At 41.7% G+C, this 19,749-nt stretch overlaps 1 protein-coding gene across 1 annotated transcript in view; it reads right to left on the bottom strand.

Annotated features, from left to right (window-relative positions):
- Positions 1-951: 951 nt before the first annotated feature.
- GIGYF2 (GRB10 interacting GYF protein 2) overlaps positions 952-19,749 on the bottom strand; it is a 166,414-nt gene continuing 147,616 nt past the window's right edge. The window contains 6 exon segments of the mRNA XM_010354548.2: positions 952-2,789; positions 9,120-9,267; positions 12,273-12,520; positions 13,983-14,137; positions 15,295-15,500; positions 15,614-15,829. Of these exon segments, the coding sequence (XP_010352850.2) occupies positions 2,722-2,789; positions 9,120-9,267; positions 12,273-12,520; positions 13,983-14,137; positions 15,295-15,500; positions 15,614-15,829 (1,041 nt within the window). The 3' untranslated portion in view covers positions 952-2,721.

Here is a 19,749-nt window from a genome sequence, read left to right on the forward strand (position 1 = left end):
AGGGCTGTTGTAAGCCAATCTGGAGGGAATTTGTTATGCACAGCAGCCACCAGCACACCAATCTGCTTGCGGACAGTCTCCATAATCAAACTGTCTTGTCTGGGATGTTTTTAAATCTCTGAATTTAAACAAATCAACCAACAAAACTAGAGCTGGGGATGGTGGCTCACACCTGTAGTCCTAGATACTCAGGAGGCTGAGGTGGGAGGATCGCTTGAGCCCAGGGGTTAGAGACCAGCATGGGCAACAACACAAGACCCCATCTCCAAAAAAGTCAACCAAACAAAAAACTGGAAGCAAAGCGTGTACAAAACAAATACTTCAAAACTCAGGAAGAGTTAGGAGAACTTGGAAATAAGTTAATAGAATGGGATGAGAAAACGGTGGCTCTAAGTGAAAGGGTGAGCAAATGAGAATATGAAAGAGAGTAGAATTGAGAGACAGAAACAAACATTCCCAAGGAAGAGTGGTTTCTTTCTACTAAGTGGTAAATTCCTCAGATAGAAGCAAGTCTCCTTGGTTAAGCAAATGGATATTCTGTAACCAAAATGACTTTGTTCCCCCTAATCTGCCCATTCCACTCCCAATTTTTTAAAATTTATTTTCATTTTTCCTGAATACACACACAGAGTCTAGATGGGAAGGTGTGGGCAAGCTCTGGAGGTGTGTGTTCAGAAGGGGTGTGTCTGTGGCATGAGGGCAGGAGCTGATCCACATGGTAGCAGAAAGGGCCAGTCAAAAGAAAAAAGATACTTGGTCAAACTTACCGACATCTGCCTTGACCTCTACATTCTCAAATACAGAACCAGCCAGTGCTATGTGGTCTGGCAGAGAAAGAAGCCATGGTTGCCTCCATGTCTTGGGTGCTTGGAGCTTTTCCATGGTACCAAGAGGAACAGTTTAGTGCAGAACTCAGCCTCCATAAAGGTGAGTACAAGAGGTGCACTCAGATAGAATACAATCAGGTTTTATTTAAGTTCTTTTTTATTTTCCTCCACACTGGCAAAAGTTCCGAGGGAGCCTAAAGTTTTGTAAACATTTTAACTATCCCTCTCACCCACCCCCTACTTTTGAATTTACAAAGCAAAGGAGAGTAGGAGCTCCAATTTTTAATGGTTTCCTCTCCCCTCATGCTATTTGATCCAAAAACTATATACAATTTTGTAGCAGTCTCTGTATAGTTATTATACATGTTTAGAAGGGAGGGAGGCAAGAAGGGATAGGGAGACTGGTGATCCAAAATAATAAAAATAGAAGCCAAATATAATACTCCAAACCCAAACTGCCCTCAGAGCAACTCCAGCCTTCTTCAGGCAACAATGACAGGAAGCAAAGGTGCTTTTCCAGGGGCTGCCCAGACCACAGCACCTCTCGTACAGGCACAGCTGACCAATGACTCCAACCCAGTGTGAGTGGCAATTCCAGGTGATGTTCTGTAGGGGTCTGGTGGAGGCAGGAAGAGTATTTGTTTATAAATAGGGCTTGAGTACATTTCTACTTGAAGTGAAAGGTATTAGGAGGCCATGACCAGAAGCCAGGCCAGGCTTCCCGCTCCCGTTTTCGCCCATCCCCTCCAGCCCACTGCATCCTCCTGTATAGTAGATTCCATGGATGAAGGTCTTAAAGATGGACAGGTTCTGTATGTTCTCTTTTCAGAAAAGGCAAGCAACTTGCCATCCCAGAATCTTTACACAAAACCTTTTCCAGGCTACAGCAAGACACACACGCAATGCTCTGAGGACCAGATGAAATTCCAGGCTTTTATCGGAAGCAAAAGTTTATCCCTATCCAAAAATGAAATTATACAAATTCATACATATGGTAAAGATCCTAGCTGCCTCTTAAACGAGACAAATTTTCAGCAGAAGGGCCCAAAACAAAATGGTCCTAGTCCTCTGAAGTAAAAATATTTATGGGAAAAATCAGTTTTTGTAAGAAAGAAAAATCAAGAATAGTCTCTCTCCCAGGCCATACGGTTTCCTTTGTCCAATCAGGTTGGAGTATGCCAGGGGAGATCAGCTTGCTCAGAAGTCACTATCTAACGAAGAAAAACACAAATCCTTTCAGAGAAAGGACGCTCAGAAAGAACAGGTGAGGAGTGTGTAACATCAAACCAATCCAACCTCATCTCAACCCCACTCAGGGCCTCTCTGATGCAATCCCAAAGTTAGCAGTGGCAATGCAACTTTCAGACCGGGAGAGCTCTGACTGCCTGTTGGATACTCGAGTCACAGTCCGTGGGGTGTTTTGTTACTGGCCAATGTCTGTTAACCAATAACTCTCTTCCTGATTGCACCAGTTAGACCTCTTGCCCTGATAGGGGGAAAAAGAAGAAGAAAAAACAAAATAGAAGAAAAAAAGTGACAAGAGAAAGCAAGCTGCTGATGGCCGATCCCAACACACTTTCTGGGAGATAGTAGATGAAATCACAGCACAGTGAACACATGCTGCCTAAAATCAGCCTTGTTGGGGAGTAATCCCAACTGCCACCCACAAGACACAGGGTCCAGTCCACTTATCTATAGTCTGAGATGTTCACCAACAAAAATGGATTAAAGAATCTTGGACACAAAGGGCCAGAAGAAAAAAGCCTGAGATGATCGTTTCTGTGATTTGTTGCAGAGTGATAAAAAGAGTAAATGGTGAGTAAGTGTTGTGTCCAAAGGTGGAGACTCCACAGTCGGCAGACAGGAGAGGAATGGCCAGTCCACTGGCAGGTGCTCAGTAGTCATCCAGTGTCTCGATTTCACCCATGTTGAGTCGCTCCGATGATGCATTGACTGAAAATCCTGCAAAAAACAAAAAAACAAAAACACAAAACTGGCTATGAGTGACCACACCCAGGCAACCAAGTTACTCAAATTCTAGGCAGTGAGCTGGAATGTAAGTCTGTGTTTGTTTGTCCAGGCTGGAGTGCAGTGGCGTGATCTCGGCTCACTGTAACCTCCACCTCCTGGTTTCAAGCGATTCTCATGCCTTAGCCTCTCAAGGAGCTGGATTACAGGCACATGCCACCATGCCTGGCTCATTTTTTTGTATTTTCAGTAGAGATAGGGTTTCACCATGTTGGCCAGTCTGGTCTTGAACTCCTGACCTCAAATGATCCCACCTGCCTCGGACTCCCAAAGTACTGGGATTACAGGCGTGAGCCACCACGCCTGGCCAGTCTTTTGTTTTTGAGCATACCAAGAAGTATTACAGGGAGACAAAATAAAGATAAAGGTCACAGCAGTAGCTTTCTATTCTTCCAATAAGAGAAATTCTTTTATTTTCTTAGGGTTCTGATATAACTTAATTAGGAAGGAAAATAAAACAAAATAACATCACACCAATTAAAAAGAACTGCAGGCCAGGCGCGGTGGCTCATGCCTTAATCCCAGCACTCTGGAAGGCCAAGGCAGGCAGATCACAAGGTCAGGAGATCAAGACCATCCTGGCTAACATGGTGAAACCCCGTCTCTACTAAAAATACAAAAAAAATTAGCTGGGTGTGGTGGTGGGTGCCTGTAGTCCCAGCTACTCGGGAGGCTGAGGCAGAATAATTGCTTGAACCTGGGTGACAGAGCTTGCAGTGAGCCAGGATCGCGCCACTGCACTCCAGCCTGGGCAACAGAGAGAGACTCTGTCTCAAAACAAAAAAACAAAACAAAACAAAACCCTGCAAACCACTGCTTTAGAGAATCAGAGAAAACAATAGGATGTGAGTATGTACCAAGGACAGGCTGGGCTGGTCCTGGGGGAAGTTCATGCAGGAGGTCTACCTTAAAAGAAATGGGAGTGGGCAGGGGGGTTACCATGGAGGGTTGTACACACTAAGTTCTTTGTAACTACTTGACCATATAACTTTGAAATCTGAGTGGGATTAATGCCCCTTTAAACCTCAACCCACTTTAACGGGAATACTTCTTCCCACCAGTCAAAAACTTTATGAAAGTTCTGGCCCAGAGCTTTTGATACTCAGGGTGAGAGGCTCCAAGGAAGACACACTATGAGATCCTTAGAGTCTTCGCATATTCTCTTTCCCAGAGTAGACAAAGCAAGAAGATTAAAGTACTCCAACTCGATCTACTGTAAATATATCTGCAAAGGAAAGGATTTCAGTTAGCAATATCTGATTAACCAAAATGGAATTTGGTTTAGAAAAAGCAGTACTAGCATACCCATTGAAGGCAATAAGCAGTACTTACAAACACAACTGACAGTTGAAAACCTAATGCTGGCTGGGCACGGTGGGTGGATTACTTGAGGCCAGGAGTTCGAGACCAGACTGGCCAACATGGCAAAAACCTGTCGCTACTCCAAATACAAAAAATCAGCTGGGCATGTTGCTGCATGCCTGTAATCCCAGCCGGGAAGCTGAGGCACGAGAATCACTTGAACCCAGGAGGCAGTGAGCTGACAGCACATCACTGCACTCCAGCCTGGGCGACAGAGTGAGACCTTGTCTCAAAAAAAAGAAAAGAAAAAAAGAAAACCTAATGCCGAATGCCCAATGGTCACATGTATGTAATTTTTCCAAAACTTCCATAATTGGAGGTTGATAAAAATTATGATGAATATCTCTTTAAACTGAGTGACTCCCCAAAAATGTTCCAGTTCCTCTACCTTGAATTAAATCCCAAATTGTTTTAGCTATTTGAATACCAAAAAGTAAACAGGCAATGTCCTTATTCTAAAAGCAGTTCTGTTAATATTAGCTGGATTTTCTGCAGCCTCTTGTTTTTTAAAGTTCAAGTTTTCAAATAAATACACATTTGAAATGTAACAGTAACAAACAAAAATGCCTTACATAAAAATACCTTAATTAACTGACTCAAAAATATCATGATTCAAAAAAACAAACATGCCTATTTATCAACCAAAAAAGTTGTGGTACAAATTGCTTACAAGACCAAATACAGGGAGAGGCTAGGATTCTAAACCCCATCCTGAGTTTGACCCCATCAACTATGTTCCAATAACCCACAAGTCTTTTTCTTCCCCCTTGAAAATAATGAAAGCCTTAGTGTTTATATATATATATATATATATATATATATATATATATATATATAAATACATATATATATGTATTTTTAAAGACAGAGTCTCACTCTGTCACCCAGGCTGGAATGCAGCGGTGCGATCTTGGCTCACTGCAACTTCCACCTCCCGGGCTGAAGCGATCCTCCCACCTCAGCCTCCCCAGTAGCTGGGACTACAAGCATGTGTCACCACACCCAAGTAATTTTTGTAATTTTTGTAGAGACAGGGTTTTGGCATGTAGCCCAGGCTGGTCCCCAACTCCTGGATTCAAGCAATCTGCCCAAGTTGGCCTCGCAAAGTGCTGGGATTACAGGCGTGAGCCACCGTGCCTGGCCCTAATATTTATGTTTTTAAAGTAACAGTTAATTAGGCAAGTATAAGAACCTAAAGGCCAAATAGTCTGTGAAATAAAATATTACTCTATTCTGAGGCAGGTTTTTCATTGACTTCATGTATATCTTAAGAACAGACAAAATGTGATAAAAGGCAATAATGAACTACATGCAAAAGAAGTGGAAGTGTAATTTAAAAGCTAAATTAATTTTACTCATGCAAAGACAGGAAGGGAAAAATCTGTGGCCAAAAAAAGTTGATTAATATGTTAATTATCAGTCTAGGCTTTTAGCAAACAGACATATTCTCATTCAACTGTCATTTCAAAAACTGGCAAGGTATGCATTCATCCTTTGGCTGAATGCCATTCTTTATCAAATTCAGCCATTTGATGTAAGGGAAAGTTCTGGGTACCATGAAACCCAAGGCAACACAAACAAGGATTCAATCCACTATGCCTGGCTCTAAAGATGATATTCTGTGAGGTTCAGAGCATAGTCTCACTCACATGAGTTCTTTAAGATTTGTGAGGTTGTTCTTATAAGGAAAGTCTGGGGGAAACTGTGTTGTGTGTTTATCACATCCGAGTGCAGGCTGCTGATTCACAATGACCACCAGAAGAGCTCTAAAAAGAGGAAGCCGGCCAGGCGCGGGGGCTCACCCTTGTAATCCTAGCACTTTGGGAGGCCAAGGTGGGCAGATCATGAGGTCAGGAGATCAAGACCATCCTAGTCAACATGGTGAAACCCTGTCTCTACCAAAATACAAAAATTAGCTGGCATGGTGGCATGCACCTGTAGTCCCAGCTACTTGGGAGGCTGAGGCAGGGGAAATCACTTGAACCCCGGAGGGGGAGTTTGCCGTGAGCCAAGATTGCGCCACTGCACTCCAGCCTGGCGACAGAGGAAGACTCCTGTCTCCAAAAAAAGGAAAAAAAAGAGGAAGCCTATTGGAGATAGGAGATATTGGAGAATATTGGTAATTAAAATGAGGCTGTGGCCCCCCTCAGCTGGTTTGTTTTAGAAGCAAAATTCTCTTTCCATCAGTGACTGCTTTTTCAATGAAGACTTCCCATTTTCCCATTTTATGCATGGGGAATGTGTAGCTAATGGATAGTTAATTTTTTCTCAGTATACAAATTATATGAAATATGTAAATTAAAAAATAATAAATGAAAATGAAATGAGTAAGTACACGACAAAAATGAGCAATTATGAGAGGAATTTCCAGAGTGAGGTTTAGGCGAGCAGTAATTTTCATAACCTCAGTGAGTATCCTCAATACTTTGTTCAACATTTGTTTTTCTTCCCCTTCAAGGTATATGGATTCCTTAAACTCTACTCCTAGGATGACCTATCTCCCACACCCTTATAGTGAGGTTTTTAAAGTCCCTTCCTTTCTTAGATCTATAAATAGAAGATAAGATCCAAGGGAATATTTAAGTCCAAACGGTCTGACCTCATTTTCAGAGCAACCTTTTCCCTAACAGCTTATCCTCAAGTCCGAAAGATTCTTAGTTAGACTTTAAGGAATGTTTTAAAATCTATTCACCTATTTCCATACAAATTGGAAAAAATTTCAGGCTGCTCCATCCATCCTTAACATCAACTTTTGAGACAAGCAAGCAGAGGAAAACAGAATCACACCATATCTACAAGCTCCCAAACCCAGCTTTCAGGCACCAATTCTTTATTACTATTATTTTAAAATATTTTAAATATTATTTTTTTAAATTGTTATTTTTTTTTTGAGATGGAGTCACACTCTGTTGCACAGGCTGGAGTGTAGTGGCATGATCTCAGCTCACTGCAACCTCCACCTCCCAGGCTCAAGTGATTCTCCTGCCTCAGCCTCCCGAGTAGCTGGGATTATAGGTGCCCACTACCATGCCCAGCTAATTTTGTATTTTTACTAGAGACAGGGTTTCCCCATGTTGGCCAGGCTGGTCTCCGACTCCTGACCTCAAGTGATCCACCTGCCTCAGCCTCCCAAAGACCTGGGACTATAGACATTGAGTTACCGTGTCTGGCTTTAGGCACCAATTCTAAAGGACAGTCCTGAAAGTTAGGTTTTACTGTCATGTTGTTTTCACCAGGGCCGCAAGGCTCTGAGGGAAAGAGAGAATCCTACCAAGGGCACTGTAAGGTTACCGCCTGCCTCTCACCGTATGGGGTCTCAGGCTCTTCATGATTGTCCCACAGGGACTTCAAACTCAACCCAGTCAACACTCAATTCCCCTCAGCCTGTTCCATGTTCCACTGTTTATCATTTCACAGCAAATGGCAACACCATCCATCCATCCTGCTCCCCAAGCCTGAGACCTTTCCACTCTTCTTGTCCAGTTAATTCTATCCCCTACATTTCTGAAATCCATCTAACTCCTTTTCATCCCCACTACCAAAACCCTATTCCAAGTCACTGGTATCTTTTACCTAGTCTAGCAGCCTCTTCACTGTTCTGCCCTCCTGACAGGACAACAACCGGAACTTCCATCTTTGTGAATATATTCTATTGCACTCTGGGAGGCCAAGGCGGGCAGATCACCTGAAGTCAGCAGTTCAAGACCTGCCTGGCCAAAATAACAAAACCCCGTCTCTACTAAAAATACAAAAATTAGCCGGGTGTGGCGGCATGTGCCTGTAGTCTCAGCTACTCAGGAGGCTGAGGCAGGAGAATCGCTTGAACCCAGGAGGCGGAGGTTGCAGTGAGCTGAGATCACACCACTACACTCCAGCCTGAGCAACAGTGAGACTCCATCTCAAAGAAGAAGAAAAAAAAAGTTAGTTTCACTGTTGCAAAACACATGGGCAGCCTATACTGTTTGTTATTCCTGAAGCAGTAATCCCCATCCTTTCTGCCGTTCTTTCAAAGCCCAAATTCAGATGTCACCTTTTCCAAGAAGCTAGAGTGCAGTGGCATGATCACAGTTCACTGCAGCCTTTAACTCCTGGTCAAGGAATCCCCCTGCCTCATTCTCCCAAGTAGCTGGGACTATAGGTATGCACCACAATGCCTATTTTTAAAATTTTTTGTAGGGATATGGTCTCATTATGTTATCCCAGCTGGTCTCAAACTCCTGGCCTCGAGTGACCCACCCACCTCAGCTTCCCAAAGTGAGCCACTCTGCCCAAGCCTGCCTTGCATGGTCCATAAAGACAGACAAAAATAGCCATGGGTAACACAGAAGGGTGGAAAGAAAACAGGCCTGCCCTGAAAGCCCAGCCTCCCATAGCAGAAAGCTATGTAACACTGGGAAATGTTCTGAATCTCTGCGCCTTGGTCCGCTCATTACTGGTGAAACTGGGATGTCACCTCATAATGCAAAGTAATTCTGATAATTATATGATATACAGAGTGATTACAAACACATACTGGTTCTCTTCTTGCAACACCTGATAAGACTAATGGTCTGCTTTCAATACAAATAAGCATTTAAGTTTTTAACATACTTTTAGTGCCATCCATTATTAGCATCGTTTTCCAACTAAATTACTAAAGATCCTCCAGGGAAATTCATATTAAATATGAAACAATACTTTAAAGCACCATACAATATAAGTTGTTATTACATGAGGCACAGCTCCTGCACTGAAACGCCCAGTAAATACTGGCTACTTATTTTGAACCAGTTAAAACATTAATTATTGATAAAAAGAAATATTTCCCTTCTTGAAAAAATATGCTCCATGGAGACTCACACAGGATAACTGGTATCATCTGCACTCCTCCAACACTCAGCTAAGACTTTAGGACGTGCTCACCTAATAAACTGGGATCTGCTCGGACCATCTTCTGCTTTTTCTTCTTCTTGCCACTCTGCACAGCCTCAAAATTGGATTGTTGGTTGTTGCTTTGATTGGTCTGAAATACTGAATGGAGTGTACTGTGGTTCATCCCCCACACAGAGTCCTGTGAAATAAGCAACATGACTGAGATTATGCAGCGGATTCAGACTTGGCTCACCTTAGGAAAATGTTTGGCTTGTCCTCACCTAATCAAGTATGAGCTTAAAAGCAGAAAAACAAAAAGCTTATCATCACATGTTCTAATAATAAAACCAAGAGCAGGCCACTGAGCCACCATTCTCCTCTATCTAGACTGAGACATCCCACTCAGGGCTCAGTGCCTCCACAAAGCCTGTCCTGGCTAACTCTGGGTTTCTACCCTGCTGTGATGGCAGAACTTCTCTGGGATATACAGAGTCTGTACCAAACACTAGGAAATTAATACTGCAAATAATCATAAGCAGACCACTGCACCCTAGCAATATACACCTCTCACCTAAGAGCAGAAAACCTCTTTGTTCCCTGGGCCCCAGGACAGAGAGGACAGGGGTGGCATATTACCAAAGTTAAAGTCGTGTACCTTATTCCTATCAGCAATCCCAGAAAGGATCTGACCCCAAAATACTGTTTGTATACTTTCTACCAACTGGTTACACTGTGAAATTGCCTACTAGCCCTTCATGCCTCTTTTTTTTTTTTTTTTGAGACGGAGTCTCGCTCTGTCGCCCGGGCTGGAGTGCAGTGGCCAGATCTCAGCTCACTGCAAGCTCCGCCTCCCGGGTTTACGCCATTCTCCTGCCTCAGCCTCCCGAGTAGCTGGGACTACAGGCGCCCACCACCTCGCCCGGCTAGATTTTTGTATTTTTTTAGTAGAGACGGGGTTTCACCGTGTTAGCCAGGATGGTCTCGATCTCCTGACCTCGTGATCCTCCCGTCTCGGCTTCCCAAAGTGCTGGGATTACAGGCTTGAGCCACTGCGCCCGGCCCCTTCATGCCTCTTATTAGCCAATGAGCCAGTTGAAGGCACAGGTGGTAGTAGTGGGGGAGAAGTGGAAAAAGCTCTGTGGAAGGACAAACCTGGTGTGAGCATGTGTGTATGCGTGCGCCCATGGGTGCACGTGCTTACTGGGCTTCCACCTTCCTGTTTTAGCCCACAGTGGAGCCATTTCACAAATGCAAACAGTCTTCTATATTGCTATATGATGCCTTCTCCTTAAAATATTTTTCCTAGGGCTGGGCATGGTAGCTTATGCCTGTAATCCCAGCACTTTGGGAGGCTGAGGCGGGTGGATCATGAGGTCGGGAATTCAAGACCAGCCTGGCCAACATAGTTAAACCCCATCTCTACTAAAAATACAAAAAATTAGCCACGCATAGTGGTGTGTGCCTGTAGTCCCAGCTACTCGGGAGGCTGAGGAAGGAGAATCACTTGAACCCGGGAGTTGGAGGTTGCAGTGAGCCGAGATCGTGCCACTGCACTCCAGCCTGGGCAACAGAGTGACACTTCGTCTAAAAATAAATAAATAAATAAAATTTTTTCCTAGTGTTTCAGTGTTTACATCTTTCACTTTCCTTCAATTTATGCCTGTTAGCCCATTACCCAGTTGGATGTTAAATGCCTTGTACTTCTCTGTATCTTCCATATCCTCATTGGAAGTGACCCATAATGAATACTGATTCTCTCTAGAATAACAATTACAGGAGGAAAGGATATGAATATCTTTATGTCCTTCCATGAGCCTTGCCAACTTGTCTTTCAGAAAACTTGTACAACTGATTCTCACAGATTCTGTATTTGTGAATTCACCTACTTGTTAAAATGTATTTGTAACCCCAAAATGAATACTTGTAGTGCTTTTATGGTCATTCTAGAAATACACATACTCAGCAAAAAACATGAGATGCTAAAGGCATATATTCCCAGTCAAGGTAGAACAAGGAAACAATGCCTTCTTATTACAGTTCTCAATACTGCCAACAAGTGCTCTTTTTGTGATCTAAAGTGCCATGTTTTCCAAATTTTTGTGCTTTTTATTAATGATTTCACTTTTTTTTTTTTTTTTTTTTTTTTTTGAGGCAGAGTCTCACTCTGTCACCCAGGCTGGAGTGCTGTGGTGAGATCTTGGCTCACTGCAACCTCTGACTCCCAGATTCAAGCAATTCTCCTGCCTCAGCCTCCTGAGTAGCTGGGACCATAAGAGCACGTGACCATGCCTGGCTAATTTTTGTATTTTTCATAGAGACGGTATTTCACCATGTTGGCCAAGCTGGTCTTGAACTCCTGACCTCGTGATCCACCCACCTCGGCCTCCCAAACTGCTGGGATTATAGGCATGAGCCACTGGATTTCACCGTTTAAAGTGGCCCTCAACTATAGTGCTGAAGAACTGGTTGGTGTTCCTAAGTACAGGAAGGCTGTGAGGTGCCTTAGGAAGAAAATATGTGTGCTGGATAAGCTTCATTTGGGCATGAATAGTAGTGCTATTGGTGGTGAGTTCAATATTAATGAATCAACATATATGAAATGAGGTGTCTTTAAAAAGACACACACATAAAATAAGATTATGTACTCATCAGGTGAGGAAAATGTTGTGACTAGAGGTTTATGGGAACCTAACTCCATCCCCTAGGAGCAATGGTTCAGTATTTGCTCAAATTCAGTGTTCATGGGGACTTTACAGAATATAACTACTGTGAATAATGAGAATCACTGCTGTATCTTTTACATCCCCAACAACATGAAGTATCTGGCATGCTGCAGTGTTGTCAGTACTGAGTACAGTGCATCCTGAACACTGGAGAATTCAACATTTTAAGTTTTAACTTTTCAAAACCAGATCTATGGGTTTGACACGTTGAAACGTGCAATCAAACTATGACACAAATATGAACCAAGAAAAATGCAACTGGTAAACCTAGTGTAAAATGAATGGTTGTAACTTGCTATTTGGGAGATACACAAAGGTATCTGGACAAGTAATTTGAAAACATGAAGTCTACACATTTTTAAAAGCACGGTTACTGGATATACAAAAATGGTACCTTTGTATTAATTTTCATTTCTTGGTTTACTCAACATCTAAAGGTATTAATCCTCAGAGGTACTGCATACACTACACTACTTTATACCTGCTGCTGCGGCTGCTGTTGCGGCTGCTGCTGAGGCTGCTGTGATGGCTGTTGCTGCTGTTGCTGCTGCTGCTGCTGCTGCTGCTGCTGCTGCTGCCGCTGCTGGTTGGCTTTCTGTTTGGCACGGCGCTCAAGGAACTGCTTGGCAAACTCCTTGGCCTCAGAAGTATCTCCCAAATAGGCCCTGATATAATCATGGACCTCATAAGGAGATTCTACTTCTTTCAGGAAAGAAACAAATGTGGGAACTGCAAAATGGGAGAGAAGAAGACAAGGGTAACAATGAAATAATGAAAGAGAACATACAAAAATCAGTTTCCATTTTTAATATATCTTTATACCTAATCAAACATTAATGACAGAAACTTGATAAGTATGCAGCAATTGTGTTTAAATATTCTTTAATCTACCCTATATAAATGAAAAAAACACTATAATCACAACACCCATATCACATGTTTAATTTCACTGAATGTTACATTGACTGAAACAGTTACTTGACTAAGGCTGAAGTAATTTGGGGATTCATTCTTCCCTTAAAAATCCCCAAATTCAATAAATATTTATTAACTCCTATTATGTGTGCCAGGCACTACAACGTATACTAAAGAAAACAGCTATATCCTCCTGGAACTTTCAATCCACTGAGATTTTTTTAGAGAGAAATCAAATGGAAAACGTAAGCAGTGTGTGTTATAGGAGAAAAGCATGAGTATCAGAGTTAGACAAACATGGGTTTAAAACCTGACTCCGAAATTTGCTGGCTGTGTGACCTTGATGAGTTATTTAACCATTCTGAGCCTCTGTTTCCTAATTTATAAAATGGGGATAATATCACCTATCTTGTAAAGGTATCTTCAAAAATCACTGCTAATCAAATAACTGGGATACTACATGTTAACTCCAAGAGCGTGCCTAGCACATGGTAGGTGCTTAATGCATGGCAGCCATTACTGTTATTTAAAATTGTTTTCTCTGTAGACTTTTAAATCACTAGATATTGTTACACTGCTGCAAAGGAACCCTTTAATTCCGTTACTTCTGTTTTTCACAGTTTCTTGGTTTTAGACAGGGTATCAGAGGTGGACTAATTAATTCAGCCTGTTAGTTATGGGAATCCTGACATGACCAGTCTCTCTTCAAACATTCAGGGATGGGAGACAGTTCTGTTTATAAACAGCTAACCATCAGCAAGTTTTTTTCTGAACTGTGCCAAAGCCTTTTCACTTCTGCACATTGGTCCTAGTTTTACCTCACACAAAATAAGTACACTTGCTTTATCACAATTCCCACTCCCTCCCCCAAAGGTAGAAAGGGAATGATGTCACATTACCTCAGTCATCACTTGTCCAGGTTGACCTTTGTCTCCAGCATGACAGTTACTTTTTTTTTAACCTGACATAGCTGGCAATGTTCCCCATAAAATGAACAGTATGGAACTAAGACCTCCTCTGTCCTGTGTATCATTAAGGCAGTCTAAGATGGCATTTAATTTTTGACAACCACCAATAACCTATTACTAAAAGTTTAGTATTACTAGACTTTTCTTACAAGTAATACTATTAAAGAGTCAAGTTCCCACGGCAGGTGCAGGAGTTGACCTCCTTAGATTTCATCTTCTGACTTCTGGACCACTGCTCAAATTTGCCAGCCTCTCTGTGGGTCCTGCTCTGTCATTCCACATGCCGGGTTTCCCTTCCCAATTCTTACCATCCAAGTTATTTGCCGTATTAAGGGCATGAAGCATCTGTTCACACCACTGGGTAAATCCATCTTGGGCTTTATTTACTCCCTGAAAGAGCTTCAGCAACTTTTCTTCTTCTTCTACTTTCTTATTCTGCCGGTTAGACACACCTACAGATTTACTAAAGCAAAACAATAGGGCGATATTATATTCCCAGAAACTGTTACTATATGATTATAGCACAATACCATATATAATGTCTTGGCAACACTGGATGGATGTCCAGTAATCCAATGCTTGGCTCCAAAAAAGAAAAAAATTCAAATATTTGGATTGGATATACCCTTAAAATCTAGTCTCAGTTAATATATCTTAATTTGTGGATAAAGGGCATCTATTTAGACAAAAGGATGAAATTCTTCCTATGTGTCCTTAGGTAAGTTGTTTAATTTTACTAAGCCTCAGTCTCCTCATCTGTAAAATGGTACTAACACTTTTTTGGGTTATCATAAGTAATAAAGATATTGTATGAAAAAGCCTATAGCACAGTGCCTGGCAAAGATGCTCAATAAACTAACAAAAATTTATTGTCCTATATTCATAATATGTTAGGCCCTAAATCAAGAAGAAACAATCGGACAACACTACCATTTATTAAGTAGTTACTATGTGCCAGGCACTTACTACTTATCATGTATTCATTTAATCTTTGCAACTACATGCATAAAGTTGTTATTATTATCTTCATTTTACCGGTGAGGGAACTGAGGCCCAAAGAGGTTCCCTCTTGCCCAAGGTCACACAGCTAATAAGTGGTAGTGCTGGGATTTGAGTTCATGTATTCAACACTAAAACCCATGCTCGTTCAACAACACTGTATACTGAGGAAAGAAAGATGAAGATGAAAATGTAACTAACTTATAAAAATAAATAGGTTTAAGGTCATTACAGAGGTAATTTATAATACTCATATTAATAGTATGAATCACTTAAAAATACAAATTTAGGAAAAATGCTGAGGTATCTAAAGAATAGCTTGAAGAAATGTTCAACAACACAACAAAAACATTATACTATTTCTAATATTTATTAAGTGGTTACCATGTGCTAGGCGATAGAATAAGTGCTCAGCAGAAGGAGCCCCAAGAATTAATACGAATGTGTTTCTATGGGGAAGAAAGCAATCACCATAATTACGACTGCATGTGCTTGAACACAGATGAAAACGGTAAGTAAAAACTAAATAACTACCTTTTCCTGCCCACCCAACATCAAACTTCCTCCATCCTCACCTCCCAACCAACCAAGGTGCATAGGTGTGGTCATTTTGAGCCCTACCTGAGACTGGCGTTGTTTTTATTTTTGTTTGTTGAATTCCTAGGTCCCACCTCTTTAACTGCATCATCCCAGAATCCCATGTTGGAGTTTTTAGTGTCAGCATTACTCCAAATACTACTGACTAGGTCAGATGCCCACTGGTTAGGAGGACCAGTATTTATAGAGCCCCAAACAGAATTCCCAATGCTGGTGTGCAGGTTGGAATGCTGTTAAAGAAAAAGAGAAAAATTATTATCGTTAATCATGTTAAAAAGATAAGAAGACAGTCAGAAAAGATAATACTAGTCCATAAAACGACAGCTTAGGAAAATGCACACACCGTATTGTTACGAGCTCTGTTTGGTTGCTGGTGCTGCTGCTGCTGCTGCTGCTGCTGCTGCTTTTGCATTTGCCTGGCCTCTTCCTGCTGGATCTCCAGAAGAGATTTCGTGGTACCTGAAGGTTTGCTGACATTCCCCCAACCTGAGAGTTTCTGCTGTTGCTGCTGCTGCTGCTGCTGGAGAGCTTTCATCAACTCCCTCTGCTGGCGCCTTTGCTGTTGCATAAAAATAGAACCTAGCTGAGGATTCTTGTTTTTAGATAATAGTTATAAATATCCGGTATACTAAATGGAATGCAAACACATAGTAGCTACATAAAATTAACTTGATGGGATTAAATTCTGCTGTTGCAAATAAAAATGTAAATCGCTAACAGTATTAAAAAGGAGAATAAAAACATCAAATGCAAAATTACTTCCTTTTTTGTTGTTGTTGAGATGGTGTCTCACTCTTTCGCCTAGGCTGAAATGCAGTGGCACACTCTCAGCCCACTGCAACCTCTGCCTCCCAGGTTCAAGCCACGATGCCCGGTTAATTTTTTGTATTTATAGTAGGGATGGGATTTCACCGTATTGGCCGGGCTGGTCTCGAACTCCTGGCCTCAAGTGATCCACCCACCTCAGCTTCCCAAAGTGGTGGGATTACAGGCATGAGCCACCGTGCCTGGCCTCAAAATTACCTCTTTATTTACTTATTTATTTATTTTGGAGAGAGGGTCTCACTCTGTCACCCAGGCTGGAGTGCAATGGCACGACCTCAGCTCACTGCAACCTCCACCTCAGAGGTTCAAGTGATTCTCCTGCCTCGGCCTCCTGAGTAGCTGGGATTATAGGCGCCTGCCACCATGCCTGGCTAATTTTTGTATTTTTAGTAGAGACAGGGTTTCACCATGTCGGTCAGGTTGGTCTCGAACTCCTGGCCTCGTAATCCACCCACCTCGGCCTCCCAAAGTGCTGGGATTACAGGCGTGAGCCACTGCACCCGGCCAGAATTACTTCTAAAAAATTAAGTAGGCCTTTGGTTAAGCATAGAAATAAAACATGTTTACTTCCTAAAACCCCCACCAAAATGACAGATTATTTATACACACACACACACACAGACACACACAGACACACACACACACACACACACAGCATAAACCCATAAGGACAAAGAAAACAGAATAGATTTTTTAAAATCTGAAAAGCAGATAAATAATGAGAACCAATGTAACAGACCCAATAAATTGAAATCTAAGTAAAGGAGCTCAGAAACAGGCAGATTCATAAAGAAGGCTCAGAAACTGGACATGCTGAATCTCTCAAACAGAGGAAGACTGGCTGAAAGGCTGTAAAAAGAAGCAGTAAGACCACAAAATTGCCTCCCGCACTCTAAGCAGTTATGCAATTCACTCTCCCTCAACACAGCAGAAAATTGAACATTCCCTGTCTGAAGAAGCCAAACCAGACTGGTACATTATCCTTGACAAGAAACCAGCTTGACAAGAAAATACACCTATAGGTAGGTACCAGCAAATTGGAGTGGGGGTGGGGGGTGGACATCCCCAACAGAAAAACCCAGCCAGAAACGATTACAGGAAAGTCTATCAAGGTGCTGTACATACCAGAACCTCTAATCAGCTTTTGAGTGCCTTATTTGTAAATAGGAACAAACAGCCCAAAATTACCTAACATTTGACATAAACTTCTAACATAAAAGCCAAAGAAAAAAACAAACAAAAATAATTCAGCAGAAATAGAAATAAGAGAACGGGAAAATAGGAGTTGGCTTTTTAAAAAGCTATCAGTAAGTAATATCCTTAGAGAGGTAAGATGGTGGATTCAATGAAACAAGAATAAAAGGCTATAAAAATACTTAAAAGAACAAAATAAGGACTCACAGACGTTTGATATAAGATAGCACATATTAAAAGCTCAACTTGGCCAGATGTGGTAGCTTATGCCTGTAATACCCAACATTTAGGGAAGCCTAGGCAGGAGAATCATTTGAGCTCAGGAGTTCAAGGATACAGTGAGTTACCATTACACCACTGCACTCCAGTCTGGGTGACAGAGCAAGACCCTGTCTCTAAGAGGAGAAGCCCAACAGAAGGACTGGAGGTAACACTGAGAAAATGCCCCATAGAAAAGATAAAAAGGGCAGGGCGCAGTGGCTCATGCCTATAATCCCAACACTTTGGGAGGCCAAGGTGGGAAGATCGCTTGAGCTCAGGAGTTTGAGGGCAGCCTGGGTAATGTAGTGACAACTGTCTCAAAAAAAAAAAAAAAATTTAAATTAGCCAGGCATGGTGGCACACGCCTGTAGTCCTACCTACATTCCAGCCCAGGAGACAGAGCGAGATCTTATCAAAAAAGATAAAAGCACAGAGATGGAAAATCGGAGAAAAAACATGAGAAAGTAAAAATCAGTCCTGGGAGAAACATGTAAATAACAGGAACTCAAGAAAAAAAAAACAGCAGCTATGTAGCAAGCTGAGAGTGTCCAGATCAGAACAGGTTAGAGGCCCCCAGAAAGGATGCCTCCAGGGATGACAACGAAATAAAATTATCTTAGGTTTTTCTATGCAAGAAATATGTATTAAGAGGCACCCTTATGAAGGGTATGGGAAGACTTAAAAGTTCCAAGAAAATTAAATGAAAATACAAATGAAGGCTGGGCACGGTGGCTCACGTCTGTTATCCCAACACTTTGGGAGGCTAAGGCGGGTGGATCACTTGAGGTCAGGAGTTTGAAACCAGCCTGGCCAACATGGTGAAACACCATCTCTACTAAAAATATTAAAAAAAAAAAAAAAAAAAAAAATTAGCTGGTGGTGGTGGCAAGTGCCTGTAATCCCAGCTACTTGGGAGGCTGAGGCAGGAGAATCGCTTGAACCCAGGAGGTGGATGTTGCAGTGAGCCGAGATTGCGCCACTGCACTCCTGCCTGGGTGACAGAGCGAGACTCAATCCCTAAAAGGAAAAAAAAACAAAAATAAAATACAAATGAAATAATTATTAACTTCTGGCAGGCGGGAGGAGACCTGGGATTCCTTGTCATCACCACTATTATTATCTTTTCATTTGGTGGGGACCAAAATTAGTGAGATAATTTTTAGCCCTGAAGGGAGAGATATACTCTGTTCTGCATCCATTTGTTGGTAACCTTTTAGAGAAAGATGATTCCAAAGAAAGTTCAATCCTTTTTTTTTTTTTTTTAAATAAAGGTAGGAAATAAGGTCATCTTCAAGTGTGAAGAAACATCTTCTCTTACTGGATGACTTCAAGCACACTACATGGTAAACACAAATAGGTAATTTCCACTTCTCCTTGTGTATCCAACGCCCTCCTAATTTCAGTAAACCACATGACCGAAATCCAAAAATGACAACTTACATTCTCTAACAAATTGACAGCTCTACCTCAAATCATATCTACATAAAGCATGTTCTTCAGGACTCTGCTATATTACGTCACCTTTTCAGAGGCCCTCTCAGACCCCACTACCTAAATCCACCACACCATCACTACCCCTGATTCCCAACACTCTCCCCACCCACCTTCCCTTGTTATCTCTCTGACACTTATCAACCTCTCATACGCTATATTTTCTACTTTTCTCTCCTCAACCAGAGGGTCAGCTTCATGAATGCAGAAAATCTTGCCTGTTTTAGACTCAGCTATATCCCCAGACCTTAAGTAGGTAGGTATTCAGTAAGCATGTGTTGAATGAATGAATGAATGAATGAATGAATGAGGCACCAAATGGCATACTGAACCAAACTATGAATTATTCATTTTCTCCTCTCTGTCAAAAGCTGTGTTATTCCCCTTCCCTTTTACACTCTTTTGTACCCTTCCTACCCTAATGATGAACTATAGGATATACACTTAAAAGCAGAGGTACTTTATTTCTGTCATATTTTTCTAGACTAGTCAGGGAACCCAGTGTCTTTGGAGAAAAATACATTCTGCTTTCTAGACATCAGACTTACAAAAGATTATCTGCACACAACTCACCCACAATTTTGAACAACCCATGCGTTTTTATTTACGAGGTCTTCTCAAGAACTACAGTAAAATGCTTAAGAAAACTGAACAGTTATGTTACTCAATCTCCCAATCTTCATGTTATTCCTATGAGATCCTTCACAT

This window comes from Rhinopithecus roxellana, chromosome 14 (assembly GCF_007565055.1).
Source record: "Rhinopithecus roxellana isolate Shanxi Qingling chromosome 14, ASM756505v1, whole genome shotgun sequence".
Classification (NCBI taxonomy): domain Eukaryota; kingdom Metazoa; phylum Chordata; class Mammalia; order Primates; family Cercopithecidae; genus Rhinopithecus; species Rhinopithecus roxellana.